The sequence below is a fragment of the Xenopus laevis genome, chromosome 1S (genome assembly GCF_017654675.1).
Source record: "Xenopus laevis strain J_2021 chromosome 1S, Xenopus_laevis_v10.1, whole genome shotgun sequence".
Taxonomy (NCBI): Eukaryota; Metazoa; Chordata; class Amphibia; order Anura; family Pipidae; genus Xenopus; species Xenopus laevis.
In genome coordinates, this window is record NC_054372.1 from 157,633,653 (window position 1) to 157,653,394 (window position 19,742).

The 19,742-nt window shown below is 37.3% G+C and overlaps 1 protein-coding gene across 2 annotated transcripts in view; it reads right to left on the reverse strand.

The window, feature by feature from the left end:
* Nucleotides 1-1,989: 1,989 nt before the first annotated feature.
* The window catches only part of snx2.S (sorting nexin 2 S homeolog), a 31,210-nt gene continuing 13,457 nt past the window's right edge, over nucleotides 1,990-19,742 (reverse strand). The window contains exons 5-16 of one of the 2 annotated variants that reach the window (XM_041573242.1): nucleotides 19,474-19,517; nucleotides 19,253-19,394; nucleotides 17,390-17,468; nucleotides 15,657-15,732; nucleotides 14,843-14,956; nucleotides 14,532-14,625; nucleotides 12,200-12,405; nucleotides 11,826-11,969; nucleotides 9,341-9,352; nucleotides 4,222-4,302; nucleotides 4,049-4,120; nucleotides 1,990-2,452 (exon numbers count right to left, since the gene is read on the reverse strand). In XM_041573242.1, coding sequence (XP_041429176.1) covers nucleotides 2,402-2,452; nucleotides 4,049-4,120; nucleotides 4,222-4,302; nucleotides 9,341-9,352; nucleotides 11,826-11,969; nucleotides 12,200-12,405; nucleotides 14,532-14,625; nucleotides 14,843-14,956; nucleotides 15,657-15,732; nucleotides 17,390-17,468; nucleotides 19,253-19,394; nucleotides 19,474-19,517 — 1,115 coding nt within the window. In that variant the 3' untranslated portion in view covers nucleotides 1,990-2,401. 2 annotated transcript variants of the gene reach the window in all.

The window sequence follows — 19,742 nt, forward strand, 5'->3', positions numbered from 1 at the left end:
TTTGTTGGCTGTTAAGTGAAATGCAGAAATATTTAAAATCAGTTCTACAAAAATAAATGACAATAAAAAAAAAGGAAATATGCAATTTGCTCTAAATGAATTTGTGTATAATACAATTTATTATCTCCCATATCAGGTTTTACACAAAAACCTGAAAAATAGAGCTGGCACCATACCGACACCCCAAAAAAAATTAAGTGTCCTGTGGGGACACGAAACGCGTCAGGCTATTATTTTTTATACAAGACGTAAATAAAGCTTTTTGTATTACTTTATTGATATCTTGAGACTCCTGGAATTTACTTTAGTTATTTTTTTTAGGGTGTCGGTATGGTGCCAGCTCTATTTTTCAGGTTTTTGTATGAATTTCTCCCCTGCTGAGGGCTTGGAGCTAGAGCACCCAGACCCCATATGGAAAGCCGTAAGCTTATCCTTACATTCTTAAATGTCCATGCTTTTTATAATTGTACAGTCTTTCTATCAGGTTTTACACAACCTGGTTTATTCAGGTATTGGCACGTTGCAAGTTTATTTTTCAAGTGGAACAGCGATTTGATGCCCTTCAGTTTATGTCTCTGTTCAATGACTGATTTGCTCTGGCAACCTTTCAGATGTGATTTTGAAAGCAAATTTGCTCTATGCAAACTCGATTCAACTGCTGATCTTGTAACTGCTCCTCCTGCTTTAAGGAGAAGCAAACCCAAAAGTTATAAAACCCCAACCTACATAGACCCCCTTCCCTCCAGCTTAGGTGTTCCCCCGGGCAAATGTCCCTGACTTTTTACTTACCCCTTGGTGCAGATTCAGGCATCGGAGTTCACAGGCGACACCTTCAGCCGCTTCGGTAATCTTCGGAATGAAACCAGCACTTCGGCAATCTTCATGAGTTTTGGTCGCGAAACGGAAAATTTGCGCCGCTCCGCCATTCTCATTCCAAAGCTTACCGAATAGAAGAAGATGGCACCCGTGAACTCCACTGGACAGAATCTGCATGGAGGGGCAAGTAAAGACTTAGGGGCATTTGCCCGGGGTAACACTTAGGCTGGGGGGAGGAGAGAGGGGGGTCTATGTAGGGTGGGGGGTAGGGTTTTTTAACTTTTGGGTTTGCTCCTCCTTTAACCTGGAAAAAGGGAAAACATCCTCCAGTAAGAGGCAGAGTATATAGTCACAGTCCTTTAGCTGCTTAGTGATCTTCTAACAGGGCCTTTCTAATGTAGAAAACCAACACATGAGACTGAAAATGGCCAATGGCTACAACTAGCTATTTACTGAACCGAAATTTATGATCAGAAAACATGTCACAGTCCAATGACACTATGGGAGTTTATTTATTAAAGTTTGAGTGCCAAAAATAATTTTTTAATTATAAAATTAGAATCTTTTGTGAAAAAAAATTAGAATTTTCCAGAATTTATTATACCTCCGGTATCTCAGACCTGCTGAGGCTTTATATCTTAATGGGAGAAGTCCCGAAGATATCCTGTACTGCTCCAGGTTTCGTGCAATAATACGAAGATTTTGTGGTTTTCGGGCAGAAATCCGAAAAATTTGAACGATCCGATTTTCTTTAAGCTTTTTCCCCGCACATGAAATTTTCGTAAAAATGTATTAATAAATAAGGGGAAACGTGCGGATTTGGTTGGAGTATATTTCAGAAAATTCCAGCCCCTTCTAACCTGGCCTGCTACACAAGCTTGTAACACTCACACAAAGATATAAAAAAAATCAAGCGTAAAACCCATGAGGTCTGATACAGCCACTGGTTACTGAAGTTCCATTTTTGTAAAAACATATACTAGAGACACTCATTTTATACAGTGTAGCATTCTGGGACATCGGCTGTCTTGTTGCAGTCACCTTTGCCCAAACCCTGTGTATAATAAGAGCTTGTGTATATAGAATTCCATTTACATTGTGTACCACATTTAGCTTCTACTTAATCCAGCCCTACAAAGGTGAGAATCCGTTTAGGAAAGACATAAAAGAAAATGGCATTACACAAGGCATATGCCTTTATTATAATAATCACAAAATCATAATATCTGTACAGGAATGTGTAAGTGACCATTTATAAATGCAACAATAATTTGATTCATAAAGATAAGGTAATTATCGTTTGACAGAACTTGTTTGCAAGTAATAATAGTCCAGAGTAAAACATTCTTGCTTTCTTCTGCACTTGTTAAATGCAAAATAGTGTTCAGTTCAGCAGAATATCATGCCACAGTCCATTGGAATGGGTCAGGACATGCAGCACTTATTAAAATGCAATAGTATATAAAAGAAGCCACATGTTAATAAAATATAGAGTGGTTTATCTTGATATTTTGATTTTACACGATTTTTATTGTGAAATGGGGTGTACATCAATGTATAAGCTGAACATGATATAGTCTTCATCCTATGCTATGGCTTTGGCTTCGGGTAGAAAAGCTTCCCAATACTTTATGAGCTGGAAAAAACACAAACAAACAATCATTTTTCTAGTATGGATAATAAAAACTATAGATACCTCTCATAAGACAATCGTCAGTTATCCCAGGTAGTACTTTAAAGGAACAGTTCAGTGTAAAAATAAAAACTGGGTAAAATTAAAAATATTTCTAATATAGTTAATCAGCCATAAATCTAATGTATAAAGGCTGGAGTGACTGGATTTGTAACATAACAGAACACAACACTACTTCCTGCTTTTCAGCTCTCTAACTCTGGGTTAGTCAGTGACTTGAAGGGGGACCACATGGGACATAACTGTTCAGTGAGTTTGCAATTGATTCTCAGCATTCAGCTCAGATTCAAAAGCAACAGTTATGACCCATGTGGCCCTCCCTCAAGTCTCTGATTGGTTACTGCCTGGTAACCAATGAGTGGAAACCAAGAAAGCTTCAAAGCAGGTTAGTAGTGTTCTGACTATTATATTACACATCTACTCACACCAGCCTTTATACATTGCATTTTTGGCTAATTATAGAAACATTTTTTATCTTGCACAGCCTATTTACCCAGTTTTTAATTTTTACACTGAACAATAGATTTAGGCAGTCACAATAAAAATAAGCAAAAGATGGAGGCCCTATTGCCTATCACTGAAAGCATCATAATAAGTTGTTATAGGTGAAATACCTCTTTAAAGTAACTTTAAATGAATGGGAAATATTAAAGCACTGGATGTATAATTATAATATATATATATATATATATATATATATATATATATATATATATATATATATATATATATATATATTTTTTTTTATAAACACTTCTGAATTCTGCAAGAAAATATACTGTATAGTGGTTTATTAAAACGAAAAGATTTATAATATATATGGTAACTCATTGTTGCCTTAAAGGAATAGTTGAGTGTAAAAATAAAAATTGGCTAAATAGATAGGCTGTGCAAAATAGAAAATGTTTCTAATATATTTAATTAGCCAAAAATGTAATGTTTAAAGGCTGGAGTGACTGGATGTGTAACATAATAGAACAGAACACTACTTCCTGCTTTCCACTGATTGACTTAAGGGGGGGCCATGTGGGTAAAACTTTTGCTTTTGAATCTGAGCTGAATGCTAAGGATCAATTGCAAACTCGCTGAACAGTTATGTCCCATGTGACCCTCCTTCAAGTCGCTGACTAACTCAGAGTTAGAGAGCTGAAAAGCAGGAAGTTGGATTTTGGTTATTATGTTAGACAGTCACTCCAGCCTTTATAGATTATATTCTGGCTAACTAACTATATTAGAAATTATTTTTATTTTGCACAGCCTATTTATTTAAACAGTTTTTATTTTTACACTGAACTGTTCCTTTAAGGATTTTTTCCAAGTTAGGCCGTATTTGTGTCTATTAACCCTATTTAATTGCGATAAAGTTGGCCAGTGTTTGTGTGCCTGCCTATGATAGGGAAATCAGATTGTAAACTCCACAGGGGAAGGGAGTGGCCAGCTAAAAAGCTCTCTCTGTAGAGCACTGTGTAACAAGCATAAATAATACTGTTATAGAATACAAACATGTTTCTGGTCATTTTGGCTGGTTAATTCACATACCTGTTGTTGTGTTCGCACTAATGATTCTAAGTACTTTATAATAATGTTTTTGAAGTCTCTCACCCTCTCTTTCTAAAACAAAGAAATAAAGATTTCATTTATTATACTTGATTATCACACATGAAAATGAACTGTAAAGTCAATTCTAGAATGCGCTGGTATGGGATACTTGCCTCAAATCTTCCTAATTCCTTGCGAATAGTTTTGGATATTTGGTCAAAATCTCTCTCTCCTTGTTGAACCTTGGCCTCCCACTAGAAGAGAAGGAGGGTGTTATTAAATGTCGATTGTCAATCAATAGGCAAAACAATGTGACAGTCTTACAAAAGCTATGAGCTTAGTTGTGCTGTTGCCATTCCAAATCACTGACTTATGTTGGTCTATTTAGAAAGCACAACCACTAATTGACATATATTTCCTTAGCCTAATTAGTGAGAATGCATATAATACGGGTTTTTCCCTGCATTATTGTACACATGTATCCTAATATCATACAATTCACATTTATATAAATCTCCTAATTTAGTGATACTCTTTAGTGCCTGAATGAGCAAACAAGCTATTCTTAACATTAAGTCTTAAAGGAGAATTCAACCCGTAATAAAAAGAAACCTTTCCCCCTACCCTAAGTTTTTTACTTCCCCCTCCATGCAGATTCTGGTCTCTGAGTTCACAGCAGCCATCTTCTTCTTTTCCAGTAATCTTCGTGTCTTGACGGCATTTTCAGCGCATGCACAGTTGGAGTAAATTTCCAGTCCCTAACAACTGCTCATGTGACGAAAGTCACGAAAATCTTTCGGAATTTTTCATGCCCTTCGGCACATGCGCAGCAGTGGTTCAGGACCGGAAATTTACTCCAACTGTGCATGCACAGAAAATGCCGTCAAGACACGAAGATTACCAGAGAAGATAAAGATGGCTGCCGTAAATTCGAGACCAGAATTTGCACGGTGAGTAAAGGATTAGGGGCATTTGCCTGGGGAGGGGCAGGCAGGCTGAGGAGGAGGAGGAAGGGGGGTCTACACAGGGTAGGGTTTTTTTTTTTTTTTTTACGGTTGAATTCCCCAGTTTTAGGATGCCCTGAATTAGAGACAGTAGAGCACTATCATCTTTCAGAATGTCTTAATTCTAAAGCGAGTTGTAAATCTGAAACAAAACAACCAGTGTTCGATAACCATGCACAAGTTCATGTGCAGCAGATGGAATACCTTTGGATTTAGTCTGCACGGAATGTTTGCAGTGTTATAAAACGAGTATGCCAAAATGATATTGAAGAATTTTGCAACCCAACGGACCTTTTGCAGGTTCACAAAAGTTAATGGGAACAAAGTTTTATGCATAAACTAACTTATGCACAGATTGTTACACATTGTTAATACTCCTATTCATTTAAAGGAGAGGAAAGGCATATTTAATTGGGGGGTGCTAAAAGTTAGGCACCCCCAAGTGATTATATATGTCTACCTCACACTCCAGGCGGGTGCTCCTATCAGGAGAAATCTGCACCTGTCCGAAGTCCAGCAAGCAACACGGAGCAATCGTCTTCCATCTTGCTTCAAATTTCCCGAGGGCAGACACATGCACAGTAGAACGAAATAGCCAACTTCTTTAAGTTCAGCTTTTCGCGATACAGCCGTGCGAATAAAGAAGAAGCCAGAAGCCGATCGCTCAGTGGTTCTCGCTGGAAGAACCTGGGGCTGGTACAGTTTTCTCCTGTTAGGTAAGTATATACAATCACTTGGGGTGCCTAACCTTTGGCACCCCCAGGTAAAGAACGCCTTTCCTTCTCCTTTAAGCAGGAGACAATTTTGAATATTCTACAACTCGGTTTTTAATAACAGATTGTTTCTAGGCTTGATCAAATCAAACAATGGTGAGAAACAGATGGCATTTTATTTAACCCCCCCCCCTTTCTTTCCGATGCCATATTGGTGCAATCAAATTCATCCTATGGGACCATCTATAATAATGCATTCTAATAATTATAGATAGAAAACACATTTGTAATAAAGGCACCCAAATCAGCTCAATTCAGCTAATATAGTGGCTATCACCACTTTTCCTGGCTAAGAGTAATATAGTGCTTTTGTGAAAACCCACCCTGCTTATTGTTTTAGACAAAAGCTTTGAATTGTTTTCGATTTGTTGCACTAAACAAATCAACAGAAATGGAATTTAATATTACATGTTCCCTATTCCTTTGTTTCTTGATGTAACAGTACTTGGAGAAGACGTTTATTATATTGTCCTTCCCATTTAAACACCCCTGTACAACAGACTCCTCCGTATCCACCCACCTAATACACAAAAGGATTTTTTTTAAAGGGGAAGCATCTGCACACAATCCTAATTGTGATAATAACCTATAATAATGATCTATATATTATACATCACCATTTTCACTCTAATGGACAAGTCTGGATTTGGCAGGAGAATGCTACATGCCTGAATGTGTAAAGCCTACTGTAAAAACATACAATGCTTTTCTTGACCATTCCGTGTTTCCTACTTTCTGGAAACATTATGGGGAAGTCTCTTTCCTGTTTCAGCATGATAATATAAGGGTTGTACAGGACTAGGTACAAAAAAATGTTAACGGTATTTAAAGAACAGAGCTCATTTTGAATTTTCAATGCAAGCTATATTTATTTTGCCTAGACTGGACATAGATGTATAGCGTCCCTTTTAAAGGAATTCTTCAGTGTATAAATAAAAACTGATTAAATAAAAAAAAAAAAAATAGCCTGTGCAAAATAAAAAATGTTTGTAATATAGTTAGTTAGCCAAAAATGTAATGTATAAAGGCTGGAGTGACTGGGTGTCAAACATAATAGCCAGAACACTACTTCCTGCTTTTCAACTCTCTTGGTTTACACTGACTGGTTACCAGGCAGTAACCAATCAGAGACTTGAGGGGGGCCACATGGGTCATATCTGTTGCTTTTGAATCTGAGCTGAATGCTGAGGATCAATTGCAAACTCACTGAACAGATATGTCCCATGTGGCCCCCCTTCAAGTCGCTGACTAGCTCAGCGTTATAGAGCTGAAAAGCAGGAAGTAGTATTCTGGCTATTATGTTAGACATCCAGTCACTCCAGCCTTTATACATTACATTTTTGGCTAACTAACTATATTAGAAACATTTTTTATTTTGCACAGCCTATTTATTTACAGAGTTTTCATTTTCACACTGAACTGTTCCTTTAAGAGAACCTTTCATTCTCTTGATTAATAAAGTGCCTGCACAAGGACTAGCAACACATAGCAACAAAACAAGTGTTAGTAATCATTTGGGGGGGGGCACTCTTTGAATGCAATGAGTTACTTTGATTACATTACCTCAATAAATGTTACACAACACATCTAAGTCATGCCTGTATGTCCCTAATGGTACATCCCAGAGTTCTATGTGCCTTTGCAGCAGCTGTCTATTTAGTGCATAACCGTACATCAACCTGTGTTAAACTTCATTTGGCAGTTTTTCATTTACACAGGTATGGGACCGGTTATCCAGAATGCTCAGGAGCTGGGGTTTTCCAGGTAACGGTTCTTTGCGTAATTTGGATCTTCATACCTTAAGTATACTGGAAAATCAAGTGAACGGGCTGCAATTGGCCGCGGGCCTGACTTTGGACATGTCTGCATTAGTTAGTCCTTTTAACTAGTTCTCATCCTGTGTGTCAATTTGTTATGAGCATCATTATCGTTTGGCTTACAAAACCAAAATATACCACTCCCACTGCCATAATCTGATCCATCCTAGAAATTAGCCCCTCATAAAAACTTATAAAGATGGTGTGCAGAAGCGAATTTTCCAAATGGACATTTATTTACCAACAACTGCTGTCTATTATATGGACTTAAAGGAGAAAGGTGTTTTTACTTGGGGATGCCAAAAGTTAGGCACCCACAAGTGATTGTATATACTTACCTGACTGACACCCCGGCCGGTGCTCCTATCAGGAGAAAACTGCAGCGGCCCATTCCAGCCAGCACCATAGAGTGATCACCTTCCTGCTTCTTCTTTCTTCAAAGAAGTAGAACTAAATAGCCTGGATTTTTCGTTAAAATTTAACTTTTCGGTCTACTGGGCAGCCGCGAGAAGAAGAAGCAGGAAGAGGATCGCTCCGTGCTGCTCATTGGAATAATGCCGAACCAGTGCAGTTTTATTCTGATAGAAGCACCGGCCTGGGGTGTCAGGTAAGTAAATAGAACCAAGTAGAAAATGCCTTTCCTTCTCCTTTAATGGAAATGGTTGAAAAAATATGCAGCCCCCTTGCCTTTTTATGAATCTGCCTGCCCACAGGCTCCAAAGACTTGTTTATTATGAGCTCACTTAAATAAAACACAGATAACTGGACCAATATATGGACACATATTACATGTTGAATTTTGACTTTTTTTCCCCACTGTGCAATTACTGTTGTTGTTGCTTAAAGCTCTACTAAAATTAGGGATGCACCGAATCCAGGATTCGGTTCGGGATTCAGCCATTTTCAGCAGGATTCGGATTCAGGTGAATCCTTTTGTTCGGTCGAACCGAACCCAAATCCTAATTTGCATATGCAAATTAGGGGCGGGTAGGGAAATTGTGTGACTGTCACAAAACAAGGATGTAAAAAATTGTTTCCCCTTCCTACCCCCAATTTATATATGCAAATTAGGATTTGGTTCGGTGTTCGGCCGAATCTTTTGCGAAGGATTCAGAATAGTGGATTTGGTGCATCCCTAAGTAAAATACTCAGACTCCAGACCAAGTTATCAGCTTATTGGCCTGTGTATGGGGCCAATATTTCAGCCTGCACAACCGATATCTGACAGGTTTAAACAAAGGTTACCTATTAGTTTTTAATCCCATTTTATGTAGAAGCTGCAGACATTGATTGAACAGCCAATGAGACATAAATGGCACTCTTCAAAGCAGGGATACATCTCTCAGTTTTCTAATAGACTGTATGGGCAGATACTACAAGGCTACCCCACAACAGATAATTTGGTTTAGTGTTGCAGGAAAGTGGCCTGTCATACTAACCTAATAGTTATATGTTATACTAAGGCTGCAATATCAAGTGAGAGAGATATTTAAAAAAAATAAACAAAAAATCATGGTAAACAAATAAAACACAACCAATATATTGTGAAATAAAGGTTATGGAATGAATTACTGACCCAAACAATCATTGCTATTAAAAAAAAAAAAAAAAAAACTATTAAGGCTCTACCAACTTGGGTACAGATTTAAAAAAATGGAAACACAAATAACACAAGTGTATGAATACATTATATCCTACCTCTTCAATCTCCTTAAAGAAGCATGGGAAAGATGACCGATAAAAAAAATTTAACAGAAGTTTAAAATTAAAAGTGCCACATAAAATTCTTATATGGAACGGGCATTCACATACCGGCAAATACTGGTTTATCTACAAATTTCAGGTATAGAAATGCAACAGCAAATGATTCCATATAAGTTACAACGTCACAGTGAGCCTGTCGTGCCTCCAACCCTATTATCCTAATTTTATTATTATTCGTTTTTATCATGCAAGGCTTTCCCCAGTAGATACATGAGAAACATCACCTTTATTGTCCATGACACTGACTATATAGAATATGAAGAATATGACAAAGCTTCTATTCTATTCACACCTTCAAGTTTATCTATCTCATGTAGCCAGAGCTATGCTGTCAGGACGAATTAAATTCATAAGTCTTTACCCTTCCATTTTCAGACTATTTGGAGGTTTATTACAAATGTATTTATTGAGCATTTATTACTCCTATCCATATAGACATCTCCAATGTAACGGAACTGGATGAATGAACTAAATAACACCAAGTGAAATGCAACTCACATCATACACTAGTATGCATAATTCAAAAGCCATTTATAAAAGGCACAATGATACAGGTATGGGACCTGTTATCCAGAATGCTTAAGACCTGGGGTTTTCTGGATAACGGATTTTTCCGTAACATGGATCTTCATACCTTAAGTCCCCAACCAGTAGCTCGTGAGCAACATGCTGCTCTCCAACCCCTTGGATGTTGCTCCCAGTGGCCTCAAAACAGGAGCTTATTTTTAAATCCCAGGCTTAGAGGCAAGTTTTGGTTGTATAAAAACCAGGTGCACTGCCTAACAAAGCCTCAATGTAGGTTGACAATCCACATAGGGCTACCAAATGACCAATCACAGCATTAATTTGGCACCCCAAGAACATTTTTCATGCTAGTGTTGCTGCCCAATTCTTTTTACTTCTGAATTTTGCTCACGGGTTCAAAAGGTTGGGAATCCCTGCCTTAAGTCTACTAGAAAATCAAGTTAAAATTAAATAAACCCAATAGGCTGGTTTTGCTTCCAATAAGGATTAATTATATCTTGGGATCAAGTACAAGCTACTGTTTTATTATTACAGAGAAAAAGAAAATCATTTGTAATAATTTGGATTATTTAATTGTAGCGGAGTCTATGGGAGACGGCTTTTCCGTAATTTGGGAGCTTTCTGGATAACGGGTTTCCAGATAACGGATCCCATACCTGTACTACTACTACTACTGCTGCTTGATAAAAGTGTTTCCACACATTGTAAGCATACTATGCTGGCACCAGAAAAAATAATGAGATCTATTCTTTGACATCTAGGGGCAAATTTATTCAGGGCCGAATAGTTAATTTGAATTCTCAAATTTTTTTTGGTGTCAAAATTCCCAAATTCGAACTTTAATCCCCCCTATTCGAATGTGAGATTTATCAAAACTCAACCCTGGAAACAGTCCTAATTCGCATATTCGCCACCTAAAACCTGTTCATGTACAAGTCAATGGAAGTGGTCATTAGATCCATTTGAGGATGATAATTGCCTTCCTGACATTCAAGTTTTTTTTCGGAGGGAAAACTCGAATCAAATAAGAATCGAATTTTAGGGTCGTTCCTATTCGATCGAATATTAGACGTTCAATTTTTTTCTTAAATAACCTCCCATTCGAGTTAGGAGTATATTCGAATTTATTACCGTAAAAAAAAAAAAAAAATTCACATGAGATCGAGATTCGACCTTTCATAAATCTGCCCACTGATGTATATTACTAATAAGCAAGGCAAAAGCTACAAATAAATACATGAAGAAAAATTGCTATAAAAAGCTATTGCAACCCAATATATGGTTGGTTTTTAAAGGGGACCCGTCACACAAAAAAATGATTCAAAATCGTATTTTATCACATTAGTCAAGCAAGACGAACTTTAATTACACAATATAAATTATTTGAATCTTGTTTCCTTCAGTCTGGGAATTCATAATTATAGAAAGCAGGCAGGAGCCATTTTGTGGACACTGTTATTAAGGCAAGTCTTGTATCATCTCAGAATCTTGTTTGTGCACCAGAATGGGGGACCCGATGTCCATCCCGATGCCCTGGCTTCACAATTAAATGGTAAAGAGAACAGGGGAATGTGGGGAGAGCAGTGAAATCTAGTAAGTGCTGAATGGAAAGTGAAAGTAATTCTCTGCTCCACCTCTATGCCCAAGGCAGACAATATTTGATTGACAGCTGATATTTTTAAATGAGCTTACAACAGCTATGAATGCTTTAATAAAAAATAGAAATTGGATTTCATGTTTGTTTTAAAAAGGACTTTTATTATACAGCTTTGTGTGTCTGGGTGACAGGTCCACTTTAATCCTTCTTTACTTGACAATATTAAATCAATATTCAGATTGGATTTAATTAAGAAAGTTGCAGATAAAGTGATAGAATATAGTGCATAAGCCATACCTCTCTGATTTCATCTTTAGCCTGCTGAAGTTTATCAGGTTTATTGGAGATCTGAAGTTTGGCCTCTGCCTCCTGTTTTTTTTGCAGATTGACCTGAGCGTCCTGCCATTTTTGCCAGCACTTTATTCTCTGATCAAATACACCCTACAAGTACAAGATGACATGAAATAACACTTATTCAACCACACACAAACATAGCAGAGAGGTTTTACTAGACTGAATGATTATAAGCACTGTTCAGTTCCCTGAGAAATTAAGTAAGGCACTCATTTAGGAACTCAGCCTATAAGATTATCTACTTCCCAGGTTGTTTTGATTATGGGTCAATAATTGACAATTAATTGATTAAATATAGATTTCTGCAGTGGATGTACCTTGACAGCAGCAATAAGTCGTATATAGTCACTTAGGAGTTCGGAAAACAAATAGAAGTCTGCGAAGGCCTGATCTTGATGCAGCTGGTCAATTTTTTCTTCCACCTCTGCAAGCTGGGATAATGCCCGGGAGAGTGCAGTGTGATCTTCTGAATTGCCCAACATTGCAGCACTCTTTGCAAATGCAGCTGTGTTGGCTGACAGCTCTACAGAATAATGAATCATAGGCTAGTGGTTAAAAGCTTTTTTGAAGGGAGGGAATGGGAATGTAATAAAGCCTTTATAATTCAAAACACATAATACTAATTCGATTGTAGATGAAAAAACCCTTATGTAACACATGACTTTGAAGGCTAGGGGGTTAGCTTTGAAGGAATAACACAGGGCTGATTTAGGGAAGTGTGAAGAAAATATTCTTAGGGACATGGAAAAGGCCAAAAATATGTGGGCATCACAATTTATATTATATGATTAGGACCCGATGAGCTTCAAACATCATATATACTGTGCTGCTTTAAATATAAACATACTGTATTAAAGGAACAGTAAGTGTTTTAAAGTAATGAAAATACCATGTACTGTTGCCCTGTACTGGTAAAACTGATGTGTGTTGCTTCAGAAACACAAAGGCTATAAGGCACAGGTTAAGGGTCAAGGCACACAGGCAGGTTCGGGGAGATGTCGCCCGGCAGCAAATCTCCTTCTTCGGGGCGACTAATCTCGAAGGGCGACTAATCCCGAAGTCGCCCAAAGTTTCCCCATAAGGCAACTTCGAGCGTCTTTGGAAAACAAATAGTTCCGAGTGCCATCCCACTGGCGATTTACACTTTAGTCAGCGTGAAGGAAGTTCGGGGACATTAGTCGTCTCGAAGAAGAGGAGATTTGTCTCTGGGCGACTAATCTCTCCGAATCTATGTGCCCTGACCCCAAATATTGAATAACAGATAACACCATTATGTTCTACAGAGCTTATATGCTATATAACCTGAGCCTTTATTATTGCTACACAGCAGCTTATTTATATAAACAATTATAGTGTTGCTGAATCAAACACAGCAGTTTACCAATGCAGGGCAACACTGCATTACTTTTTATTACTTTAAAATACTTATTTTAGGATGTTACTGTTCCTTTAAGACACTTTATTTTTGATGTTACTGTTCCTTAAATGACTGGTGAACAGAGAGAGCGAGGATGCTGTTTTAAAACTGGAGCCCCCCACTCTGCAGCCAATTTTCCTGGTACAGCAGGAAATGTAGATGTGTAGCTCAGCTAAAGCATCAAAATAACCGACCTGCAATATAAGGATCAAACATCAACTATAGTTAGCAATATCATAGTGGTCAAGCAGTACATTAAATATCCCCAAGTTGCACTATGTATTTTGACACTACTAGTAGCAGGAGGTTATGCATAGGACTCAAAGAATGCTTTGTCTCGACATCTGGCTCATTGTGTGTCATGTTTAGACGAGCCAATAAAATGTTTCCAATTTCTGTTTTACAACACAGCTGATCACATATTGACAAAGAGTAAGATGGAGCACTTGACTTTGCATTAGGTGCTCTGACCTTTGTTCAGTTGTAGCAGGTGCTTTATCATCCTTAACTGCAATGCAGTGCTCCAATATTTAAAGCAATCTTGTATAAAGGCAAGACACAGAGCACAACACCCAAGGGTCACTTATTGAGCAATAAGATGGAAAGGGGTAGATTTAGTGACACTGTATTGTTCAGGTTATGGTCCACTATGTGATCTTTATAAAAGGCATGTAGATATAAATGTTTGATAAAAATCACAAGATGACTGTAGAGGGAAAGCTATAGGCACAAAATGTGTTTGGTTTCAAGTGGAAGGAAAAGAAATGTACAGGCATGGGACCTGTTATCCAGAAAGTTTGGGACCTGGAGCTTTCTGTAATTTGGATCTTCATACCATCATTTTTAAAAATGTGGATTATTTGGATGAAATGGAGTCTATGGGAGACATTATGTAATTCGGAGCTTTCTGGATAACGGGTTTCCGGATAACAGATCCAACACCTGCATTTTATAAAATTTTAAGGGGTTCACCAGTGGCGTAACGAGATGTTACTGGGCCCCACAGCAAAATAATTTTAGGGCTCCCAAAATATCCAGTGGTTGCCCTGTATTAACAATATATATTAAAATTCCTAATTAATTATAGCATTATGGGGACCCCTATGCCTCTTGGGCCCCCCTGCAGCCGCAGGGTCTGCTTCCTCTGTAGTTACGCCCCTGGAGTTCACTATCTTAGTAATGCTAGTTACAGATGGAAAGCCAAACCAAAGTTCTGGTAATTAGAGACAAACCTTTGCGATGACAAACCAAGGATTCAACATTGCCATGTAGCTTCCTGAGTTGCTGATCTAGATTTTCAAACTGCTGCTGTTTTTCTTCAAACCACTGGTAAAGAATAAAAAATCAAAAGGCTCATTTATCACGGAACAAAAACTTTTATATTCGATTTACTAGTAGTTGACAAGCTTATCTTGGTCAACAAGGCTTAAGAGAATTGAGTCAACACATAAATGGTCTTACTTTCTGCCCGTAGAAGCTTAAAATTCAATTGTTTCGCCTCATTAGTCCATCATTATACAATTAAAAAAAAAACAGGTCTTACAGCATCCGATTCATTCATCTTGATTGTCATTTTGTTGACAGCATCTGCAGCTTTGTTCACCATTCTCAATAATCCTGCTCCGCTCAAAGCCTGGGTGCTAACTGCTCTGGGCAGCTACAATTGAATGACAAATAAGGGCAAACAAACAGGTTAAAAAGCTGGAGTCCTAACAGGGCACTAGAGTATGAACAGAAAGAATGCAATGTTTTCTACACCCTTCTACGTTTCAAAATAAAGTAAACACAATTTTCCCACCTTACTGCTTTCAATACAACAAAAAATAAATGAATGTATATTTGACTTTGATAGACAGCTTTCAGTTTAAATGAATAGATTTGCTGTTTAGCAAAGGTCAATGGAAATAGGCCCCCGAGCTTAATGAAACAAAAACAGAAAAACCCAAGATGGTTTGTACTCGATTACTTTGCCATTCTACATCTAATAAAAGAAAGATTTTGCTCTTTTTCATTATGTGGCATAATCACATTTGTATATAAACTGGCATAAATATACAAACTGTGCAGAAGTCAGAAATATTTGTGAGAGAGTTTACATATATAGTAATAAAAGAAAACATTACAACATTTAAAATAGACAGACATGCATAGATGAGGTAGAATGCTTGAGACCTGGGATTCAATATACTAAAAAACATTAAAAAAAATGCAATAGGATAGCCTTACCACCAATATGGATTCTTGCAGCTTGCCATCAAGTACAAGGTACTGTTTTATTATTATTATTATTATTACAACAGATAAATGAAAATAGTTAACTAAAACCAGCTGAGAAAAACAAAAGGGAAAACACACACCTCAGAACTTTCTAGGAATTGCCTCAAATCTGGATCCTGCAGTAGAGTAGGGTGTTTGACTGTGCGCTGTAGATATCTAGGGGTTTAAAAAAAAAATAAACATTCACTTCAAAAGAATATTTTGAGTAAAATATAACAAAAAATTATATTGACTGATGTTTTGTCTTAGAAATTATTACAGACTGCTGCCATACCATATGAATTATATTTTCTGCTAGAGGTTGTTTATGTATATTAGTTTTTTATTTGAGTGAGTGGGAGCAGCAATGGTGGTACTAATGCAAACGTACTAAAGACAGTGCACCCCAATATAATGTAGAAACACAAATAAGAAAACTATCACATTCATCAAAAAGATTTCTGATATCACACATGCATAGGTCTAAAACTGGGGAAAACAATCATTTATCTTCAGTTTCTACAACCAAGCCAAGTTTTCTTAACATATATTATTTAAAGCTTAGATCCTCTGAGCGAAATATGTATACAATTTTTATCTTGAAAATATAAAAGATGCGATATTTCTTTACACACTCTGAACACACCTGAAAGTGAAGAATTGTTGCTTACAGATTTTTTAACACTGCCAAAGTGGAATTTTACATTTTCCATGAACCTTACCTCTTCCGGGAAGCTTATGAACTTCTAAATAATTCCCCCTGAACACCCCACCCGCTTTCTACACTCCCTTTAATTTTATAATTCTGCTGCAACCCTTAACACAACAGTCATACTAATACAGAAGTGTAAAATACAGCTTTGAACTCCAATTTACAATGCCAAGTTACACTGTGTAGAATTCAGCGTAGGTAATGATATTTTAGAACCTAACATTTGTTTGAAAATGTAAAATCATGCAAAACCCTGCTTTGTTCTTTGGAAATCACTGGGTTTCTGTAAGATTCAAAGCACTAACTAAAGGGGAAGTTCACCTTCCAAACACTTTTTTCAGTTGAGTTGTTTTCCGACTGTTCACAAGAAATAAAAATTGTTTTCAGACTGTTCACAAGAAATAATAATTGCTTTCTATGATTTCTTTTCAACGGTTTTTCCAAATTTGAAGTTGAAAGTCTAATGTTCCTTTCTCTGGTGTTTCTGTCTGGCAGCTCAGTGATCCAGGTGCAGATTTGGAACGGGTATAATTTGCTACATTTAGCCGATAACCCTCCCCCATAACAAAAACCCCATCCACTAGTCTAGATAGTCCCCCCTCCCTGCTTCCTCCCCACATAGTACATTATTCCAAAAAGTGCCGGAGACAGAGAGCAGCACACTTTACATTGTAGTATATGTGAGCAGACACTCCTATTGTTTCCCACTGAGCATCAGCACATTGGACTGGAAATATCTGTGTAGTCGAGAGTGATGCCCAGTTAATGTATCTTGTACATTTAGGGTCAGGGCACATAGGCAGAATTGGGGAGATTAGTCACCCGGGGCATCTTCAGGGGCTTTCCTCACAAGGAAACTTCAGGTGACTTTGGAAAACGAATCGCTCCAGAGTGCCATCCCGCCAGAGATTCACATTTTAGCCAGCGGGAAGGAAGTTTGGGGAGATTAGTCGCCTCGAAGAAGAGGAGATTTGTCGCCAAGTGACGAATCTCCCTGAATCTGCCTGTGTGCCCTGACCCTTAGTAAGCTACAGTATTTTATGCTCCCTTGTTTTCTTAAACTAAGAAAACAATTGAAGATAGCGAACTGCAATCTTAAAACAGTAGTTAAAAGAAAATTACCTTTCCAGAGCAGCCCTTCTCTTCTCAACAAACTCGTTTGATGACGAATCCTCTTTTCCCACCTTTACTTTCGTCATGCCTTAAAATATATACATTAAAAATAAGGAAAATGGCACATGGGCAGTTATCAAACAAAGAAGTGATCTGCACAGATGCCAAAATGCCTGAAAATACCTTTGTATTTTGGATCATGGGAAAGGCCTGTTCCAAGACCAATCAGATAATCAAGTAAAAATGCTCTCAAACTAGTCTTTACTTGAAAATGGCTACAACACGTCCATTCTCTTAACAGATCACAAAAACAAAACATGTAACCATCTTATTAAAAGAACTGTTCAGTGTAAAAATGAAACTGGGTAAATAGATAGGCTGTACAAAATAAACGTTTTCAATACAGTTAGTTAGCCAGAAATGTAATGTATAAAGTCTGGAGTGACTGGACGTCTAACATAATAACCAGAACCCAACTTTCTCTCTTACCTGTTACCGGTCAGGTTAGAGAGCTGCATAGTTCTTGCTATTATGTTAGACATCTGGTCACTTAATCCTTGATAGATTACATTTTTGGCTAACTATATTAAATTAGAAAAATATTTTGCCCAACCTATCCATTTACCCAATTTCATTTTTCAATTAAACATGAGCCAATGCTCATGTACTGGCAAGGAGCAGCTCAGAAGGTCCACACTTCAGCCATGAACTGCCAAATTGGGATGAAACCTTAAAAGAAAAAGGGAAGACTGCTTTATTGGCTCATTTATTTTTACATTATATTTCTAGCTAAACAAGAGAGTTTTTTTTATTTTAATGCCAAAAACTTACTAGCATAAATGATTATAATTTAACGTGTCCCAATTATTCATTTAGAAGAAAAATTGTGGCTAAAACTCAATGGCCTGCACTAGGAGTCACATCCAATCTGGATAATTATTATTATTATTTAGAAATGGATTAGAACAATCACTTCATATCACAACAACACATACCAGAGCTCATTTATAAACACTGGAAAATGTGTCCCTGGGTAGTAACCCATGACAACTAACTGAAAATGTCATTGTTTTACTGCATCTGGGTGAGGAAATCTAGTTACTGATTTGTTGCTATGGGTTACTGCACATGTGCAGATTTACCCAGTGTTTATAAATGAGCCCGACCATTTTTAATGGTTGATCGCTATACCTTAGTTGTGCTGAGACTTGCACAAAATCTCCCAATTGTCTGAATAGTAAGACTTGACCACCCATCGAGCTGCCTGCATTCTATGCTCACATACTCACTAACTCCTAGTTTTCATCTTTTACCATTTGGTTTTGTATTTATTAGGGATGCACCGAATCCAGGATTTGGTTCGGGATTCAGCCTTTTTCAGCAGGATTTGGCCGAACCGAAACATAATTTGCATATGCAACCAAAATCGCATGACTTTTTGGCACAAAACAAAGTAAAAAATGGTTTCCCCCTTCACACCCTAATTTGCATATGCAAATTAGGATTTTGTTCGGTATTCGCCCGAATCCTTTGTGAAGGATTCAGGGGTTTGGCCGAATCCAAAATAGTGGATTCGGTGCATCCCTAGTATTTATACCCCATTATACTATTACTATACATCTGCCCAGAGCAACCAATCAGCTGTTAGATTTGAATTTTCACTTACCAGTTAAACAAAGATTGATTACTATGGGCAATATTACTGGTGATTTTTGTCTCCAATGTTAAATACTCTCCCTACTGATGTAAATTTCTCACAGTCACAGTACAATATACGTATGTAGTTTACTGCATATGAAGAAAATTCACTCTGTGCATATATGCAGTTCCATACATATGCAGTACAGTTAGACTTTACACATTAGAACTTACCTACTATACTTTTCTCAGGAGCTGGTGGCACAATATACCCAATATGCATATATTTTGTTGCTAGTTTACTATGCAGCCCAAGAAAATCACTGAATCTTCTACGGACAAAGAACTCGTTCTTGTTGAACATTGACAAAGAAGTCTGTAAACAGAAACAAAGGACTTCAACTAACCAATAAAAAATGCATGAGAGCTATTTTAAAGCATCAATTGTATCTGACCTTGGTAGTAACTCTGTATGCCATGTAAGCATTCATTCCATCCCCTAAAAAAAAAAAAAAAGCAAAATGTGAAGAAAAAAAAAATCTTTTGTCATTAACTCTCAAAGGGACAGTCATGAAATTGTGACCACCTTTTTATAGTTCCATTTAAAGCAATATTGACACTGCATATTACATTTTTAACAAAGGCAGATTGTGCCACTTTTTGGAATGTGTGTCCTGTGGCACTTTTAGCAAACTCTTTGGGGTATATTTATCAAAGAGTGAAA